The sequence below is a fragment of the Dipodomys merriami genome, unplaced genomic scaffold (assembly GCF_024711535.1).
Source record: "Dipodomys merriami isolate MVZ:Mamm:240054 unplaced genomic scaffold, mDipMer1.0.p SCAF_15, whole genome shotgun sequence".
NCBI classification, from domain to species: Eukaryota; Metazoa; Chordata; class Mammalia; order Rodentia; family Heteromyidae; genus Dipodomys; species Dipodomys merriami.
Genome location: NW_027202826.1, coordinates 21973332 through 21993980, shown reverse-complemented (window position 1 = coordinate 21993980; position 20649 = coordinate 21973332). Strand labels below are relative to the sequence as shown.

General features: G+C 43.9%; 1 protein-coding gene across 1 annotated transcript in view; it reads left to right on the top strand.

Moving 5' to 3' along the window:
• Positions 1-2723, top strand: part of Tbck (TBC1 domain containing kinase) — a 124997-nt gene extending 122274 nt beyond the window's left edge. Inside the window, exon 27 of the mRNA XM_070022402.1 lies at positions 2172-2723. Within this exon, the coding sequence (XP_069878503.1) occupies positions 2172-2282 (111 nt within the window). The 3' untranslated portion in view covers positions 2283-2723. The remainder of the gene's footprint in view (positions 1-2171) is intronic.
• Positions 2724-20649: the final 17926 nt, after the last annotated feature.

Here is a 20649-nt window from a genome sequence, read left to right as displayed (position 1 = left end):
ATGCCAGCACCAGATCCTGCAAAGAATGAAAGTGCAGCCCTTGATCCTGTCCACATGGAGTATTGCTCACAAGAAACATAGTGTGCGAAATCCCTGCTCTTATCCTACAATTACCATATCCTGAAGCTACCTACGTCAAGCAGATCTCAGTTGGCTGTGCAGCTGGACAGAGTGCACTTTCCACCATAAGACTTAAGTCTTACAAATCCCAACCCTATAAACACATTTGCATCTTTCACCATAAAGTGACTTTATACCTGGGACTGTGCATGAAAGAATTAAAATTTCAAGTCCCAGACCACCCTGTCCTCCAGTGACCTCACTGGAAGAGTTCCATCCTAAGACAATCTGTTGTTTATGGGTCTAGAATGGGCTTGGATCCTGCTGTTTGCCAAAAGCTGCCAGCTAGTTCTTGTGACTTCATAGCCTCTGGTCCACTGGGATGACCTGCTCCCCCACCAGGGCTGTGGTTCCTTGGAGAGTCTGCAGTTTCTGGGCTTTTATTCCCCAAACTCCAGCCCCTCCTTGGTGTGCTCACAGAGGCAGTGTACTCGGGCCTGCCTGAGGGTGAGGGAGGGTAGAGCAGGGCCCCCATCGCCTGTGCCACATGTGACAAGACCTTTCACCATCAACTGTGTGGCTCTGTTCCCTTCTAGAGTGAATAGTGCAAGGGAAAGAGGAGGGAGGAAAACAGCTTCCAAACCCTCAACAAAGTCAGATTCTGAGCTGCTAAGTACCTTGAAATTCTGCTTTTGTAATACCCAGATTACTTCACATTGGTTGTCTGTTACTGGCTCCTCAACCAACTTAGAAGAACTCAAAACCTAGAACTGCATCTGATACTGGGTAGGGGCTCAGTCAAACACTTGGGTGATAAATGAGTATCAAAAACAGAGCAGCTAAAGGCGAAGAGATGCTGCTAATAGCAGCAGTGGGAAAGATGCGCCAGGGTTTTAGTGTTCACCACAATCAGAATTCACAATCTTATATGAAAACCAACAGCTGCTGTGTTGTTTACTCAAACACAGTCTTGCTTTCTCTCAAGGTAGCTAAGTACTTGCCGTCTCCTGTACTCAAGTTCTACTTTTCTCTTAGATCACCCAGGTAGCAGCAATCTGGTTGTTCCAAATTGCCCTGATCTTTTACCATTACTGTTTTCCAGCTTGCCAACAACCTATTTGTCCCTTCTTACAATAACATGGGGAACTCTGTAGTTTAAGAGAAAGTAGTTAAATGTACAATAAGTTCTTCCTTACTTGCTGACTTTCATTGTAATTTGAAAATTCTGAAAAGCTAAAACTGCTTACCCACAAGGTCTTCTGGGTAATGCCATGTTTATCTAAGAATTCCATCCTAAATGCACATGAGAAAAATGCAGCTGAGCTGTTTTGGGCCTTGCTGCCTGCACCTGACTCCTGTGGATGAAATTAACACCTGTGTTCTTGAGGCCCGGGGTTCAAAGAGAGAGAAATGAGAGAGGACAGGATGGTACTGAGCACTCTCACCTCCAGCTCCAAGGCGTCTTTAACAGTCAGATGGCTGTTCACATTTCACACCTACACTCCTGTACACCTGCAGATGGGGATCTTTAATGGTAATTATTCATTTAAGTTGATGGTAACTAATAATTACCATTTGGCTGTTGAGACACGATGAAGACAGAATCAGAAGCCCATCTGTGAGTTGTTTTGAAGATTGCTAGGATCTTTGTGTAGCAGCATTCATCCTCCCTGCTGAACTGATGCCCTTATACTTTTGGCTTAAGACAGATATTTTTCAAAATATTGTCCAAACAGTCTGCTTCAGAATCATCTAGGAGAGTCTGTTCTAAAACACACCTTCCTGCCCAGGTGTTGGTGGCTCATGCCTATAATCATAACTACTCAGGAGGCTGAGATCTGAAGATCATTGAAGAGCTGGCTCAGGCATATGAGCCAAAGAAAACTACAACTTTTCCCCAGGCTTCCTGGAGCTTAATTTAGATTAACATAGAAAATATGTACTGAACTTCTATTATGTACTAGCACTAGGAATAATCCAAGTTGTCCATACCACAGTGTGATAGCACTTGCAACCTTAAAGTTTTCTCTGTCACGGCCTGAGATAACAGTGGGTTGGGGAAATCTTTTGTATATGTTCTATGCATTTGTCTGCTTTTTTTTCTTTTACAGTTCGCTGCTCATCTTGTGAAGAGGAAGTACCCACGGATCTGCATTCTAGATGGAGGCATTAATAAGATCAAGCCAACAGGCCTCCTCACTGTCCCCTCCCCTCAGATATGAAGAACTGCCAGAACAACAGACAGAAAGGACAGAGACAGCCACAGCCCACAGCTCAGATCTGCGCAGCCATGGCACGGAGACAAAACTGAACATCCGAGTTAGTGAGTTTCCACAAAGCCTTGCCATGAGACATTTTCATAAACCTCATGACCCAAATACACAGCTATCTGGGCAAGACATTGGACTGCACATCTCTTGCTGAAAGAATTTTCTTAGCAGTGAAATCTGATCATGTATTTTTTAACCACACTGCCACAGAAACCCAGAGGAATGCAGCTGACAGTATTATCAAGAAATCTCAGTTGCCTTGAAAAGCTCTCCTCCGCTGCACTGGACAGATAGCCTTAATGGCATGTTTAGAAATACAGTGTGGCATGGAATCATTGTCCCTCCCTGATAGCATTGTGTTCCTTGTAAATAAATGGTACATTTGGTAATCCATTTGGCCCAAATTGTTTGTGTGTGCATGCGTGCATTTGTGTGTGTGCGTGCGTGCATAAAATCCATTGCTAAAAGTGGTGCTAAATTTTCAGAAGAATAAAATTCAGAAACCAGTTATAGTTCACAGAATGTTTGCTCAGTTCCTGTAACATACAACCCAATGAGTAGATTAAATAAATGTTTGTGTTTATCATATAAAAGTCTACATAGTTGTCCAAGGTTAATAGACATTTCAGGATGATTTTAAAACGCCATATTGTCTCTTACTGTTTTACACCAGTCCATGGCTTCTATCTCCCTATCTGCGATGTTGTAGTAAAGGGATGATAGGACCAAAAGAAGGGAAGGAAACAAGGAAGGGGAAAGGAGGAAGCAAGAAGAAAAGGAAGAATAAAGGGAGGTATAATCCTTCCCTCTGAAGACAGAAACCAAAAGTTGTACACATTCTTCTTAGAGCTGCCAGAACTTAGGTACATGGTGACTTCTACCTACAAGAAAAAGCACTGTGGTCAAAAACACCTTGTTACTGTGTGGGGAAAAAAAAACAACACGGGGTGGCTCACAGCCTCTGCCTCTGTCACAACTTGAAAAATAAAGTACGGTACTTCACTGAATCTAAGTCACCATAAATTTTTCACACCACAAAGAAAAGGAAAATGCAGCCAAATAAAATTAAGACTGTGTAGTGTGAATATTACGGTAGGAGCCTTAGCTTTCTAGACCACAGTTTGGTTGTTTGTATCTATTTTTTATTGGGATTTTGTTCAATCACTGCGATTATTTAATCCTAGAACATGTGACATCCATCACCCAGAAAGAAGATACTGTACCCACTACCGTCATTTTCTATTAACCCTTCCTGGATCTTTGAGTTAATTTTTATATATAGAGTTAGGCAGAGGTCCAACTTAGTTCTAGCATATTGGTTGCATTCAATTAAAATGTGTTTGTGCCAGGAACCAATGGCTCACCCTTGTAATCCTAGCTACTCAGGAAGCTGAGATCTGAGGGTTGAAGCCAGGCCAGACAGAAAACCATGAGACTTATCTCCAGTTAACCACCAAAAAGCTGAAGTCAAGCTGTGACTCCAGTGGTAGAGTACCAGCTTTAAATGAAAAAGCTCAATGATAGTGCCTAGGCTCTGAGTTCAAGCTCCAGTACCAACACACACATATACACACACAAATTGTATTATTCACCAAATATATTTTGAACACCTACTATGTGCAAAGTACTAATATAACCAACAATTACATCATTTTGATCCCTACATAGTTTATAGAGGAAAGATGGCAAAAATTAAGAAAAAAAAATTACCAAGATTTATCTGACATTTTGAGCCAAAAATCTTCTCTGGTTAGAGAACAATCAAATCCTTCAGTTTTGCCCATTACTATTATTTCCCGTGGATCCTTGATGATTTACCCCACTTCACACTGATAAAGCAATTAGAGAGGGATGAATGGGTGAGAATTTGAACAGATGAGGTGACAGGTTCAAGAGAAAGAAGGGACTTGTAGCCAGCCTCCCTCAGGACTTTTCACCTGATCTTTCTTAAAACTTCACATCCATTTTCTAACACAGATGTGCCAGATTTTTTTAAAAGATTCTAATGTTCCACCAAGATTAAAAGAGAAATCCTTTGATGTCAGAAATGAAGAATGCAAAGACAGCCATGAGGCTTGACGATTTCAGGAAGCAGTGAAGGCTGTAGGATCTGGGGTTTTCACCTGCACGTGTGGATCTGAGGCACAGCACTTGGGCCTTCTGCAGGGAGTTCTGAGTATTGAGACTACTTCACCAACTGACAGCCTCAGAGAATTTCTGCTCCATGCAAGGACTAGAAATAACTTCCCACCAAACAGAGAGGCAGCAGAGGAGATCATCACCAACTCAAGATTCTCTGTGAAAGACTACTAATGTCTTGCAGAAAGATGGCCGTGTTCAGTGGAACAGTTAAGTCCATGAAGGACAGGCTTAAGGACCATCCATGTGACTAAATGTGAGAGAAATATGGATTATATAAAACAATATTTGGGGGAGATTTAGATCACATATCACCTACGTCTTTTATAAGATAGTCTCACCCGATGAAAATTATTGAAAGGCAGGAAGACTGCATCCTCACTGTCACAGTACCGTGGCTATTCCATGCTATCAGCTGAAAGGCAATTCCATTACTATACATGCTGACTGTTAAGTATACCTATTATTACATAAAATTTGCATGTTCATTGATAAGCTTTAATGCAAAGAGTACAAGCAAAACTTTAATATGCATTATAGAGTGTTCACTCTAGTCAAAAGACCTTTTGCAATTTTCAACTTAGATTTTATGTGAAAGTTACATAGGAAGAATTCCAAACCTTGCCTGACACTTGGCACTTAACATCATGCACAATTAGTCACATGTAATCTTTAGATTATGTAACCCAGTTTTGTCATTCATTAGAAATAACATCCATTGTCAATAAACTACTTAAAAGTTGGCATAAAATTTTTTAAGTTGCACGTATTTATATATTTTCTGAGTAACTTTCTTTGTAATGGCTTCTTAAGTCTTATTTCATGAAGACTTAATTTGGATCTTGGCAAATCTGGTACTGTATATGTAAACCGTGATAGGAATATCTGACTTTCATGCCTGATGTCTTCTCCTGGATTGACTCATTTTTGTTTATTGGGGGTGGGGAAGTGTTTGAGGTTTTCTTTGGGAGGAGTGACAGCATTTAATGTTCTCTCCCCTTTCATTATCTGCAGCATCTCAATATTACTATCTCATTCTGATGCTCACTGTGGCCAATAAATAGTGCATGCTTGGAAACCAATGCATTGTATTCTGGATAGATGCTTTAATCCTGTGGGTGGTGAAAGTTAAACCACTTTGCTTCAGACTAATCATGAAACAACTGCTAAAACATGTAAACCATTAGATCAGGTTCTAAATATTGTTTCCTGACTAAAACATTCCGTTTTCTGAAAATATTAAATTATGAATGTGATTTTATCAAGGACCATGATAGTGTGTTCACTAGGATTAAAACTTTAATCCATGCAAAACAAATTTAAGCCAGGTGCTGGTGGCTCATGCCTGTAATCCTAGCTACTCAGGAGGCTGAGATCTGAGGATTGCGGTTAAAAGCCAGCCCAGGCAGGAAAGTCCCTGAGACTCATCTCCTGTTAACCACCAGCAAGCCAAAAGTGGCACTATGGCTTAAGAGGCAAAGCGTTAGCCTTGAGCTGAAGAACTGAGGGATCGTGCCCATGCCCAGAGTTCAAGTCCCACAGCCGACAAAAAAAAAAAAATTAATTTTCTCAACCCCTTAGAAAACTATTCATTGACTACTGCTCATATTTAATCAAGTTTATGATCATGTGTCTCCATTCTTTTGGGTAGAATACATCAATATGTTTAATTTTGTCTAATGCTGGAATTAGACCCTGTGGCTTGTAAGAGCTCAATATGCCTGTCTCTTCCCATGTCAATGCCTCAGTGTGTAGTCAGCAGGGTCAGGAGTTCATATACCATAGAGATAGGTAAGAATTTAAAAAAACAAAAGCTTCTGTTATGTTTGAGTGCTTGTCAATCATTTCCCCAGCACACCACTGGTTTTGACATGCTTAGTTTATAATCATGACATGAGAGGAATTTAAAGATCATTAAATCCACACATCATTATTGAAAGCTGTAAGGAAAGTGAAAGGATCTTGCAAAGAACATGGGTACAAAAACTACAACTCTTGGGCCGGGAAGGTGGCTCAGTGGTAGAGTGCTTGCCTTGCATGCCTGAGGCCCTGAGTTTGATTCCTCAGTACCACATAAGCAAAAAGAAAAAAGCCGGAAGTGGTGCTGTGGCTCAAGTGGTAGAGCGCTAGCCTTGAGCTGAAGAGCTGAGGGACAGCGCCCAGGCCCAGAGTTCAGGCCCCACGACCGGACCCAAAAAAAAAAAAACAAAAAAAAAAACTACAACTCCTGAGCTGGGAGTGTGGCTTAGTGGTAGAGTGCTTGCCTAGAATGCATGAAGCCCTGGGTTCAATTCCTTAGTACCACATACACAGAAAAAGCCACAAGTGGTACTGTAGCTCAAGTGGTAGAATGCTAGCCTTGATCAAAAAAGGTCAGGAACAGTACCTAGGCCCTGAGTTCAAGCCCCAGGACTGGCAAAATAAAAATAAATTTTAAAAAACTGCAACTCTTCTTTCCAGATTCCCAGGCCATTTCTTCATTCATAACATATACATAAGAGAGAGGACACCAATTTGAGACTATTGTGTGTTTACTACAGGTCACCTTTATGTTGCAGGATGTAAGGGTACGAAAAAAGAGAAAAACACCTGAAAATAGTGAAACTGGCTGCTGACACTGTGACATGGAAATGCCATTTGTTATCTGCTTGGAGGATGATGTGGTCACCTTCCCACACCTTTTACACATTCATGGGGAAGTGTGTCAGCACCAGTGGTTCATGCTTGTAATCCTAGCTACTCTGGAGTCTGAGATCTGAAGATCATGGTACAAAGCCAGCCCACAAAGAAAAGTCGGTGAGGCTCTTAATTAGCAAAAAGCCGAAGTGGAGCTGTGGCTCAAGAGTTAGAGCTCCAGCTTTGAGTGGAAAGAGCTAATGAGGCTCTTAGTTCAAGTCCAAGTACAAGCACAAAAAGAAATGGGAAGACTTCAAAAAGAAAGGAAAAGGAAAATGTCTTTGAATATTCCAGCCTGAGACAGAACTTCCTTTCTCAGAAATTCTTCCAATATATTGTTATCTGTTTACTATTGAATGATCATTACCCAGACCCCTCCTCCCCCCCCAAAAAAAAATCCCTGCTTTAAAACACAGACCACACACAGTCTGTCAACAGCAAAATCCTTGATATAGCAGATCAAAATAGCCTTAGCCCTTTTTTTTCTGGTACATCTTATCCAGGGACCGTGGTGCAGTGACGGGGGTGGTGGACTGGGGACATCTTTGTATCACCTTCATACTCATCTCTAGAAAGGCAATAAGAGCAAAGTTACTACAAGAGTCAATTAAGAGCAAAGAAGTAGACAGTCATTTAGCTCATTTTCTAACAATATATTTTGTTCTCTGAGATAAAACTATCCTGAGATTTTTGTTTTTTTGGTCAGTCATAGGGCTTGAACTCAGGGCCTGGGCACAGTCCCTGAATTCTTTGCTCAAGGCTAGATAGAGCTCTACTACTTTGAGCTATAGCACCATTTCCCTGAGAATGCATTATTAATTGAGAAAGCATATATCTTTGCTAAAATTGCCTTGAAGATTATTAATCATCTCGTATATCGACATGACATGGGGTTGTTTAGCCTAATCGCAGAAGGAAGGAATGAGAAAGGACAGGAGGCTGGAGTTTCAGGTTGGCGTTTGTTGAGTGCTCGTGGTTGAGGAGCTGGACTTTCCCAGGGATCTTTCATTTCACAACACTAAGTACCTTTAAGCCCCCCAGAATTGAAGTAAATCCCTCTTCGTGCAGCACTGTTGTTAAATGGCTGCCTACAGAGCCAGGTCTTCAGATTTCCATTCATCACTGAACTTCCAGACATGTTGAGAATAAGAAATACGTCTCCTGATCGATGTCACCCTGTTCGTCATTCTCACTCATTCCTCTCAACCGTTTTCTTCATTTCATAGGATAGGCACTGGAAGCATTGTACTTACAAACTGATTTGTTTAATGTACAACTAAAAGTAGAATATGTATATACATATATATATATATATATATATATATATATATACACACACACACACACACATATATTTTTTAAAGTTTCAAGATTCTAGCATAATCATGTTAAGAGTAAATTGAAAAATGCCACCCTGGCAGAAAAAAAAAGCATATTTTAAGAAAAGAGAAAGTTGCATTGCTTTAAGATACTTCAAGCTACAGGAGTCTGCAGGAAGGGGGTGGGCTGCTGCTCTGGAACCCTCAGCACGTCCTGAGTGGTTCCCACAGGATTCTCGAAGGTTTGGGTCCCTCAACGTCCTCTCTCAGGGATGAGCATTTATCCAGCCTGCTACCTGGTTTTAGGCTCACAGGGAGGTATTTTGTAAATGGAAAAGTATTTTTCAAGTATCTGTAAGTATTCTCTTAACTGTAACTATCTTTGACCTCCTAGGTAAGTTTTAAAGAAGAATAGTGACACAAGAAATCATTACTCCTGTCATCCGTATATACAGTTGCATATATACAGCATAAACCAAACTACTCCAGGAGCTGTGTGACAATTAGCGCTACATACTTGCTACTGCTTTGACTCTATTAAAAACAGCCATTTGTGCTAAACTGGTAAGTTTTATGCAAGAGCCTTGCAGACATCTCTTAGTTTCTAGCCAAGTCTTAGCAACTTGAAACACACTCTCTTTATAAAATAATCTAACTGCTCAGGATAAGATCTGATAGCTGAGTTTTTGCCAATAAGCATCTCCACCTTCATGGCAGAGATTAACTTTGTCTGAAATGCACTCCTTCCTTGCATTTTATCTGCCTCTCCTGCACTTCAAAGCAGCTTTGTGGTTTGCCTTGCGGAAAATCAATGGTGGGAGATGAAAAGCAGCTCTTGTTTATCTCTGCCAGCTGAAGGTCACTGCACTCCAGAGCATCAGCGCAGACCCGCAGAGCAGAGGGGAGAGGTAAATTGATTATGTACACAGAAACCATAATCAACAGCGGCACCCATTTGAAAGGGGGAGGATCACACCAAGCACAAATACATTAATACAGATCAATAGAGGATGGACAGGAAATTCAGTGTTAACGTGATCTGTTTTTTTTTTTTAATTAAAAACTTTCTGGTATGGAAAACCGAAACCATTCTGTTTAATTTATCACATTCTCTATAATAGACACCTAAGAGATTATTTGGGTTTAACCGCCTTGAAGGATACCCACTGTTAAGGGTGATAATAAACTGAGTATCTAAGTCTACAAAGAAAAGTCCAAGCAGCAGCATCTGACCACAAAGGAGGCGGGCATGTTAACCAGCGTGTGTGTAAAACTCTTTTTCCTTAAAGATGACACACTCACCCACTCAATTCTATTACACTTTGTTTAGCTCTTCAGGTTCTTTATATGCCTACACTATTTCTTTTTCCTTCTTCCTCTTTTTTTCTCTGTGTGTGTATGTGTGTGCGTGTGCACATATGTGCATGTACGTGCATGCACCAGTACTAGGACTTGAACTCATAGCCTCCCTCTCTCTTGGCTTTTTCATTGCAGTGGCACTCTACCACTTGAGCCACACATTCACTTCCAGCTTTTGGTCAGTTAATTGGAAATAAAGAGTTTCATGAACTGGCTTCAAACCATCTTTAGATCTCGGACTGTATTGCATGCATAGGCTATTTTTGAGCTTTAACAAAAAGGCATATATTAGTTCCCCAGTGTACTTCCCCAGGGTCCCCCACATACAGGCTGAGCCCACATTCAGTAAAAACAGCCATTAACACGTAATAGTCTCTGTGTCTAGTGTATAAGGTGAGGTGGCGCAGGTTAATGTTTGGTGGTATTTTGTGATAGTAAAGCCAAAGACTTAGAAATCCCTACCAGTCGCATTCTTCTGTCCTCCAGGCTTCTGACTGACTGGGGCCCATGGTTTCCAAGGATGTTCAGTTCCCAGGAGACAAGGATGGAGGAAATAACGCGCATGCTCAGTGTGCCTGACCTCCATCGCCCTACACAGAGGCTTGATTCAATTTTCCCCCAAATTCTGATTCACTTTTCCACCCAACTTCTTCTAAAGCCATCATGCCTTTCAACAGATCTGAAATCATCACTTTATCACATCAACTACACACATTTACGTTGACCTGTGGTGGGGGTGGGAGAGCAGATTTTCATACAGTTAAGGGCAGGAAAGCACAGAGCTCATCACATAACTCACAACTGGCACAGCGCGGGAGGGGCTGGGCGCTGCCGGGCTGGGCAACGCGGGCAGGACTGTAACTTTCTTGGTTTTTGAAATGTCCTTTGATTCTCATTCTGACCCAAAGTCAAAACCATGTGTAATAACCCCACACATAAGATGGAGCGTATTATACCAATCAATATAGGGCTGGGTCACCAACCACCACCCCCCAATTCAGAGGTTTTTCAAAATCCAGATTAAAGCCCACAGTTGGGAACAGAGCTGTGATTCAAGTGGTAGAGTGGCAGCCCCGACTAAAAAAGCTATGAGATGATGTCCAGGCCCTAAATTCAAGCCCCAGTAGCAACACAAATAAGAGAGCCCACAGTTTGTACAGAAGGCTGCCACCATGTCTTGTCTGGCCCAGGCCAGAATCTAAACCTTACAACTTCCATTTCCTAGTTCATTAAATGACATGAGAACTAAAGTCAAGGACCAGGAGGACTAAAGCACACACATAAAAAATAAAAATAAAAAAAAAATAAAATAACAGCCAAGGGAAAATGGCAAGAGAACCCAAGGCACCTTGCTCTGCTTACCAATTACCCCATCTGAAGCAGAGGAAGACAGACAGACAGACAGAACGCCTCCTTTAGGCTCACACTGCCCATCGGGTCAGGTGGCCCCGAGAGTGCTCTGGAATGAGACCCGATCGTGAGCGCTTTCTTTGTGGGAAGGAGGATGTAAGGTTCCTCTTTCCTCCACGTTTGATCCTTCTAGATCTCCATGAAGGCAAGATGGGAGCATGCTCAGTCTACTATTGCCAATCGGAGTGGCTGCTTCAGATGCGCAAAGCGTCAGTCAGCAATAACTGACGAAGGATCCGAGCGGCTCCACACCCTGGCTCATAGATGCTGCCTTGGGGAATGGCATGCGGGCCCTGTTAGGAGGTTGGCGGTAGAAAAGAGAAGAGTAAGGCATGTAAGACAGCCAACAAATACCCTGTGTGCACAGCAAAAGCAGGACCTTGTATTCCCCTGGGCTGCGGCTCAAGGCTGTTCCTAGGGACCACTTTCCAAGATAGAGGCTTCTGTGTGAATGTGGGTGAGTTTTGTTCTGTCTCCTACCTCAGATTTGCTTTTCTTGTCCAATGGGGTTAATGAATGCGTGCTGTGCAGATGTGGTATAAGGACTCAGGAAGAAGCTGGTGACAAGGAAACTATACAGAGTACATAAAAACAGAGGGAGTTATTTTTATGGTTCTTTTTTAATTATCGACCTGCCAGAAGAGAGCTTTACACCTTATTATTGGCTCGCCCTTAAAAGTGCAGCAAATCTCGTAACTTCTCCACGCTTGAGGTCTTTTTCCACCCATTATGTGTGAATGAAAGGACCGGCTGGCAGCGGGCAGGATGAAGAAAGCCAGAGAGGAAGAAGGAAATGGGAGCCCTCTTTTTAGATGCTGAGCCTCCAGCCAGGACTGTGTTCAGGAAACGGCAAAGACTCCACCTTGTGAAGTTTCATGCAGATCTGGGGGTGGGGGAAGGGGTTGCTGGGAATGGCTGGTGCCAACCTACTTAACAAAGTGATCAACAGCAACCAGCTGCCTCCACCGAACCTTTCTGAAACAGCCTACCAACTACCGCAGCAAGCCTTGTACATTCTGTCTGGAGAAGCTGCTCACTAGCCTGCGAAAGTCTGTGAGATCCTGCTAGGAGTCAGCTGTCCCATGCTGCCTGCGGAAATCCCCCTTACTCTCTGCCTGTTGCTAACACGTTTTTCTGCCCTGTGTAAAGCAGCCTTTGTCCTTGGCATCCATCGATTTCCCACATACACAGGGAGTTCGTCCTGCAGCGGGTGTTGATGGCCTATCTTCTGTTAGCTCAGCTGGAATTTTTTTTTTGGATGCAGGCATTGGTGTATAATTTCTGGTGAGCATAAAAGCACCACAAAAACATGATCTTTCCCTGGCTGCTTAATTATTGATAGTGATAATAAACTAGTCATTCTGTCTGTATGGGCTCAGGCAAGAGGAAGTAAGACTGTTTTGTTTTCCTTGAGACAGGATCTTACTATGTAGCTTCACTGGCCTTGAACTTGCTATATCGCCAGGCCTGCCTCACCACATGCCTGACTAATTCATAACAGCAGCACCTGTTCTGATTCGGCTCTAGAATTAACCCAATTGCATAATCTAAAACAAAACTGAATAAAATAATTTCCTTTGAACAAGTTACCTATTGAAACTGAATTTTAGAAGCCACCTTGAACATGTCTGTTATTATAAACATACAAGTTAAACTGGAGCTCAGTGGGTAGATTGGGAAGATCATGGGTCCAGGCCAGTCCAAGTGAAAACAAAAAAGGCAGGGGGACTTCCATCTCAATCAATACACAGTGTGTAGAGGGCTCACCTGTGATCTTAGCTACGTGGAGGCCTAAGTTGGAGGCCTGATGCAGAAAAAGCCAGCCTCTATCATAAAAATTCTGAAGAAAAACTAGTCTGGAGATGTCATTCAAGCAGTAGAGCAACTGCCTAGCAAGTGTGAGGCCCAGAGTCAAACCCCTATACTGCCAAAACCCAAAACAAATATACAAGAGTCCACTTTTAGATTTTTGATTGGGATGGCTAAGAGAAAGCAGAAGCTTAAGGTTACAGAAGGACTTTTAAGGCCAACGAGACTTGGTTCTGTTGGTAACATGGTAGAGTCGTTGGTAACATGGGGCGAGGGGGAAGATACAAGAGGAGGGAAGATGGGACCCGGAGCTGGGACGCATGCATGACAGGAAGAGAAGAGTCCATGCTCCAGGAAGCTACAAGACACAGGACAGAAGCTTGAAGGTGCTGTGCTTAGTCCTTGCTGGTTCCTCTGTGACATGAGGATAGTGGCTTGAAGAGAATGCTGAAGACTGGGAATATCTACTGAGGAGAGCAGAACAAGGAGATACTTAAGGTAGGATTTGCAAGGACAGCAACTGCCTTTCACTCCAGGACCTCAGCCGCCAGCTAGAGTTTAGCAGATGAGTTCACATGAATATGTGAATTATGTTATGGTAATAAGCTTCTGCCTAAAGACTTCCTCCTCCCTCTAAAGCGCTAGGTAGTAGAGGAGAGTGAGAGTGGTATAAAAGACCATATTATTATTAAGCCAGGTGTCAGTGCATCACACCTGTAAACCTCACTACTCAGGGGGCTGAGATCTATGAATGGTAGTTCAAATCTAGCTTGGGAAGGAAAGTTCATGAGACTCCTCCAATTAACAAGCACAAAGGAGCTGGAAATGAAATGTGGCTCAAGTGGTATAGAACGCTAGTCTTAAGCAAAAAAAAAAAAAAAAAAAAAAAAGTATAGAGACAGGGCCCAGACTCTGAGTTCAAGCCTTAGGATTGACACCAAAAAAAGAGGGCTGTATTATTGATCACATTTCTATTATGACCACGGAGTTCTTTGCCTTCTAGCAGTAATGGCTTGAGTGCTAGAAGATGCCAGAAGGCACTGTCTAAAATTGGCCTCACTCACCTAACTTTAGATATGGCCTTACCTGGGGGCTCAGCTGGTATCATAGGACATCTTCTTCAGATCCAGGGCCTCCTCAGAACAGAAGCTAGCTTCCAGCAAGGATGTTTCAAAGGGCCTGTGCACCCAACAGCCATCTTTCTTTTTTGTGCCAATATTGGGGTATGAAGTCAAAGCCTCATGCTTTCACTTGACATTTTCACTAAAGGTTAGTGCTCTACCACTGGAACCACAGCGCCACTTCCAGCTTGTGCTGCTTCATTGGAGAGACGAGTCTCACAGACCTTTCTGCCCCTGCTGGCCCGGCCTGAAGAGAAGCTAGGATTACAGGCGTGAGCTGCCAGCACCCAGCCCAACAGCCATCTTGAGGATGGCAGAACTCAGGCCAGGGAGGATTACGGCTCCCCAGCATGAACTACTGACCTCAACTGCTTTAATGTGGAACAAAAATAACCAGTGTTGAAGCTGCCGCCCGGTTTCATTTTTCTGTTACAAGCAGCCAAACCTAATCCTCACTATTATAACCAACAAAAAAGAAATAAATAGAACTCATGGTTTTACTATAGCCAAAAGAAACAGCGTGGCCAGTCAGTGTTTCTAATTCCTACCAAACAAATGTATTTTATACTACATACTTTACTCTTGTATTAATAATTGACCATATATATTACCTTAACTATAGTCAAGAAGATAAAGAAAAGTCTCTCAAAGTAATGCATATTTCAAAAGGGACTACCACATTACTATCCTTGGAAATGTGAAGATGTCCAGAGCCAGGCAATGGTGGCTCATGCCTGTAATCCTAGCTACTCAGGAGACTGAGATCTGAGGATTATAGTGGGAAGCCAGCCTGGGCAGGAAAGTCCATGAGATTCCCAAAAGGGGTTCCATGGAGTACTGCCTCCTAAAAAATGTCTTCCATGGGAAAAAGGAGACTTTCTACCATAACTGCCTACCATCGCTTCCAACAGTCTTACCATAAAGACCCCCTCATTTCACTAGCACCTGCCGGCCCCCCGAATGTTGGTGGCCCACAAAAGCTCAAGGCTCCACACTCATGATCCAGTCCTCAACTGACCCTAGATGGCCATGCTCATATTCTGGGCCTTGGCTTCTTGCTGCCAGAATGGTGCAGTTAGGTGTGATTAGCCTGAAGGTCCTTGGGCCGCATGAAATTTGGAGACTTTTTTATATACTTGCTTTCCCACAAGCCCCGTGTACTGTCAAAGCCACTTTCAGCCAAGCTCAAACGTTGGAACAAAACCAAGGCTTGTAGACATACCATTCATGAACTTTCTCTAGAAGGCTGGCTTCTCCCCCTTTTTCCAATTTTAATCTATCATATGTCTGTCCAGTAGTTGCCATGGTGATGGTCCCATGATCTGATCACTTTTCCACAGTAATCCCGTGGAAGACACTGGAAGCCCAATAATAACAACATCAACTGATTGAACAGCCCAAATAGATGCCGGGTACCATTTACCTTCCCCATAGCGCAGTGACGAGAAATACATCAAGGCAAAAACCAAACCAATAAACAAACAAAAAAATCTCCACGACAAAGGCCTTTGATGCATTTACTGGACTCTCCAATTTGGCTGAAGTGTCCTTCTGCTTGGTGGATAAATCAGTGACTTGTAACACATTCTCCATAGAAATGGTCAGCATGATTCAACTCTCCAGAAAGCGACTTTGTTCAAGACCATTGAATCCATCATGGATTGAATCCATCATGGAACCATGGTATGATGAAGGCTTCCCTTTGGTTTCCCTCTACGCCATTTCTGATTCTCCCTTATCACGTCCCCCAGATTTGTCATTCATAGGTAGCTCTCCCAGCTTCCCAAAGAAAGAGAATCTCCTCTCCCCCAAATATGATGCTTTACAGTCATAAGGTCCACAGATGCAAAGGGGAAAAAATACCTGCTTTAATTACAAAGCACAAGAGGCTTCGTCTAAGGGAACAATGGATGTGCTGGCTGAGACATAAACTAGACCCTCAGCTAAGCTCCACATGTGTCCAGGTCCATCTGTCCTTTTGTGGGCAGATGCTCTGAGTCAATTGATGGAACCAGATCCTGGGGCAGCAGAGGGCTGGGCTGGATCATTCTCACAGCCTGCTTTCTAGGGACCAGTAGCATCAGAATCATCTAGAAATTGTTTGCCAGTGTAAAAATCATGAACCCTCTGCCACTCAGATTTACCAAATCAGGAAGCCTGAGTTGATGGCCAGGGTTACCTGGAAGGCTAAGGTGATGGATTAGAGGGAAAAGAGTGCTTTGGCTCAGAGAGAAGCCCAGAAAGTTCACTAGTTCCTTGGCTCCCTTTACATTGCTGTACATTTGGGAAAGAGCAAACAGGCAAACCCCTAACCTGGACATCTCGAATGTCACAAAGACAACTGGTACCTTGCGAAGATGAGCAGAGAGGTGCATGTATCTTCACAGGACCTGTTGGTCCCCAGCTAGGGAACTGAACAGAACACAGAAGGGCAGGCCCTGAGGTCACTTGGGATCCCACTGAGGAAGTAGCCAACACTCCTGGGCTTGACCTTGATGGAGATGGAATTTCTGGCCATGCAGCTGGAATGGGGAAAAACCCAGGGACATTTAGGTCACAGCTATGAACAGTGGCTCATTGGAGCAGCAACACTGGGGAAGCTTCAGTTACAGGAGGAAAGGAAATTCATCTTCAGTGTACGTCCAGCACACGGAAAACTGATGACTTGCTGGGCACTGGTGGCTCATGTCTATAATCCTAGCTACTCAGGAGGCTGAAATCTGGGAACTGTGGTTCAAAGTCAATGCGGGCAAGAAAATCTATGAGACTCTTATTTCCAATTAACTAACCACCAGGAGCCCCGAAGTGGTACTGCCACTCAAAATGGTAGAACACTAGCCTTGAACCAAAAAGCTCAAAGACAGTGCCCAGGCCCCAAGTTCAAGCCCCACAAGCGACAAAAAGAAATAAATAAAAGAAGAAGAAAAGAAAACGGATGACTTCACATCTCTGATGACCCTGTGGTGTAGACATGAAGCAGAAAAGAATCTTGGCCTGGACTTAAAAGCAAAAGAACCACCCACTCCCACGCCCACCCATGCTTCACACACAGGCATGCAGGGGTCCCCCGGCACATGGCTTAAGCAATACTGGGGGCTTCCTGGCTGACACAGAAAGCCTGCGTGTCCAAGCCGCTGTCAGCGCCAGCCTCCCCTCGCAATGACCTCCATCAGCTTTAGCCCCAGTAAAATAAACAAGGCGTTCAAAGGTTGATGGCCGCTCGGCGGTTTGGCAATTCCAGGGGTCTCCCCTTCGCTCTCCCAAAAAGGCGATCAGATTTCCGACCACTCTTCCTGTGGTCAAAGCCCATCCTACTCTTCCTTTGAAGATCATAATTTCAGAAACATGGTCTGCGCCCCCATTTTCCCTCCTTGTTTACCCTCTTGGAACTCAAAAGGCTCTGAAGCTCAAGTCATGGAAATTGCTAATTGCACCCTTGAGCCTTGTGGAAACAGAGAAGAAGGGATGCCGCCCCCCTTCACCCCCTGGGAAGCAGGGGTCTGTTTGAGTGTGTCTGGGACCACATTTAAACAAACGTCCGCGCCTCGTGGCTGTGTCTCCTTCCTAGGATGCCAGCGGAACAGTCGTGCTGAAGACTGAAGCTGTGGAGAATCTGGGCACTTCGTCCTCTGGATAGGGTTTTCTAGAAGGTTGACTTTTGTGAAAGCATCGGGTCTTATACTACTTCATCTTCTGACATGAATCAGTTGGGAGCAAATGTTCCAGGCAATGGTTGAGACTTGTTTCTCACGAAGGTATCACATGGCCCACATCTGAGCACAAAGAGCTCAGTCTCTGTGAGAGAAGGATGCTGATGTCCCAGTCAGTGGCTTGATGCCCACTGCTGCTAATCTGCCATGACATACTACCACTGGATCCTGTGTAATACAAATCTTGTCTGGCCTGCTGTCTTCCGTAGCAGAATCTCCTACACCAGGAAGCAGGGAAGATAAAGAGCACGAGCAGTTTCCAGTGCCAGGATGGTGGCAGCCCTGCCATAAGGCCTTTAACCTCGAGGTCAAGTCATTGCAAGCAGCCATGTCCAGCTCCCTACTTTCCCAGAATCCATAGCAGGGAGGTCACTTGCCTTTCTGTCACTTTGGTGAGTCTGAGTACTGGATAAAGAATTCAATGCAATGGTGGCAGAGGAGAATAAGGACGCCAGGGCACCACCCACTCCATAGTGAACTCAGGAAGTTGCAGTGAGCAGTGATGCCTAGCAAGTGTACCTTAAAAAAGATGCACAGCCCTCCCCCTTCCACCCACCTTCCTAGGACTTTGTGTGTCAGGACAGATTGCTTTAGTTCTGCCGTGGAAAGCAATCTATAAACCAGGATTAGGTGTCCCAAACACAGAGGTGGTAACAATGGCTTCTTTGGTGTTCTCAGAAGGAAAGGCTGTTGGCATGACTGGCCAATCTCCATAGTGAAGGACATTACCCCATTTTTTTCTTGTCTCCCTTCCTTCCTCCCCTCACACCACACGATGAAACAAACCAAACAGAACTTTCCATTTCACCTTGAATGAGTTCCCTTATACCCCCAGATCTATGTCACTGACATTCGACTCGGAAGCATTGCACTAGAGATAAACGATCTTGCCTCTTACAGAGGACCATGTGAATAAGAAGACTCATTGTTGACCAGGTCTGGAGGTGATGCCCAGAAAAGCACCCTGTTCCCCAGCATACCTTCCCCAGCCTACCTTCCCCTTCTTTCAAAGAGCACTGTCAGGCAGAGAGCAGACACAGAGGTGGGGGTGAGGCTTTATTGACATTAGCTAAGGGGGTATGCGGTGAAGCTGAAAGGTTTCTGGTCTGGCAGCAGTGTGGTAACACGAGATAATGAGCTAGGTTCTCTCTCTGTGTTTTTCTTTCTCGTCCATATTTTTGCTGGTGAGGCAAAATATGGTTGAGATACCTCCCTTGCTTTCAACCTCATATTTAGAGATGGTTCTGTAGCTATAAAGAAGTCCTGGGTGCAGAAGACATGGACTCCTGCCTGTGAAACTGCCGTTTCACCCCAAGCCCTTGTCTAGTCACAGGAAGAACATGGGTTTCAGTGTTAGGGCTGAACTTCCCTCCCAGCTATTACTCATTGACTCTGAAGTTTGAACAAGTCATCTGACATCTTTTCAGTCCGTTTCCCCATCCAAAAAGCAGAGGCCAGAGCAGCCAGGTTGTGTGGAATGGATCAGCTCTCTCTTCCCACCACTGTACTTACCAGATGCGGTCCTGTCCAATCCTAGGCTGGCCTCTCTGGTCAGGGGCCAGGCCTGGCCAGTCCTGACCTGTCTGGTCCTGTCCTGTCTGATCTTCTCTGCTCCATCTTTCAATTTCAGGGTGGTCAATGAACACTGTACAGGTCAGTTTCTTAGAAGCTTAGAATCATTTTCCATCCAACCCCTCAGGTCAGGAGAGAGACGAAGGGATTCATATCTCCTGAAATTTTAGGAATAGTTACGTTCTTTTCCATCTGCTGTCAGCTGACTCCTGAATACTATTTCCAAAACCAGGTATCATCCCTTAATACTGGACTTCGTATTCTCCACAATCTCACTGAACTCTCCGTTGGATGGCTAATTGGCATCTGAACTAAAAATAACCATGACCTTCCCCTTGGACCCTGCCTCTCTCCCAGTGTTACCCCTCTGTCTCATCTCTGTCAACTAATAACAACTTCATTTCTCTACCAGGCAGGACAAAAGCCTTAGATTTGTTCTTGGCGCTTCTCTCTGATACCCCTCGTGAACCATACCAGGTTTCCCTTTCTACGTTTTATTCCTCACTCACCTGCATCACGGTTTCTTTGTCATCTTATGTAACCTAGAGGTGAAATAAGCAAGATCCTTTGTTTTCTGCCTCATCTTGGAGATAGATCCCAAATAATGGACATGACTAGTTTCTCTGGCCCCATATTTCTCCCTTGGCTTTACCTTCACCAAAAGCTAAACGCCTTCCATCGCCTCACAGTCATGTTTAAGCCTCCGCTATCTTCTCGCTGAACGATTGTTGACTTGCATAGACCACAAAGAAATCCTTTCAAAGCCTGGGTCCTATCACAGCATTCCAAATGGCTTCCCATCACCACTCACAGCAAAACTACTTCGTCCTTTAGATAGTGGTTTGCTAGCAGCTGCTCAAAACTCAGCGAGCTCATCCCTGCCCTGGAACCCTTGAACTTATAGCTCTGACTACCAGAAATCTCTTCGCCAGGTGTCTGCACAACTCCTCCTTCACTGTCTTCACCTCTGTGAGCCAAATCCTTTGTTTTCACTCACATCCACCCGGCCTGTTCTACTGGAAATGATAGTCCGTTACATCCCCTTCTATTGCTCCTGTAGGTCCTTGAAAGACTCTGCGTTTACTATTGGTTTCTAGAAGGCTGGCTCCGCAGTGTGGGTATCTCACGATCAGGAATGCAATGGAGTCTGCTGGTTTTCTAAGCACCCAGCCTGGTGTAGAACTTCACAGTCTTGTTTCTAAAA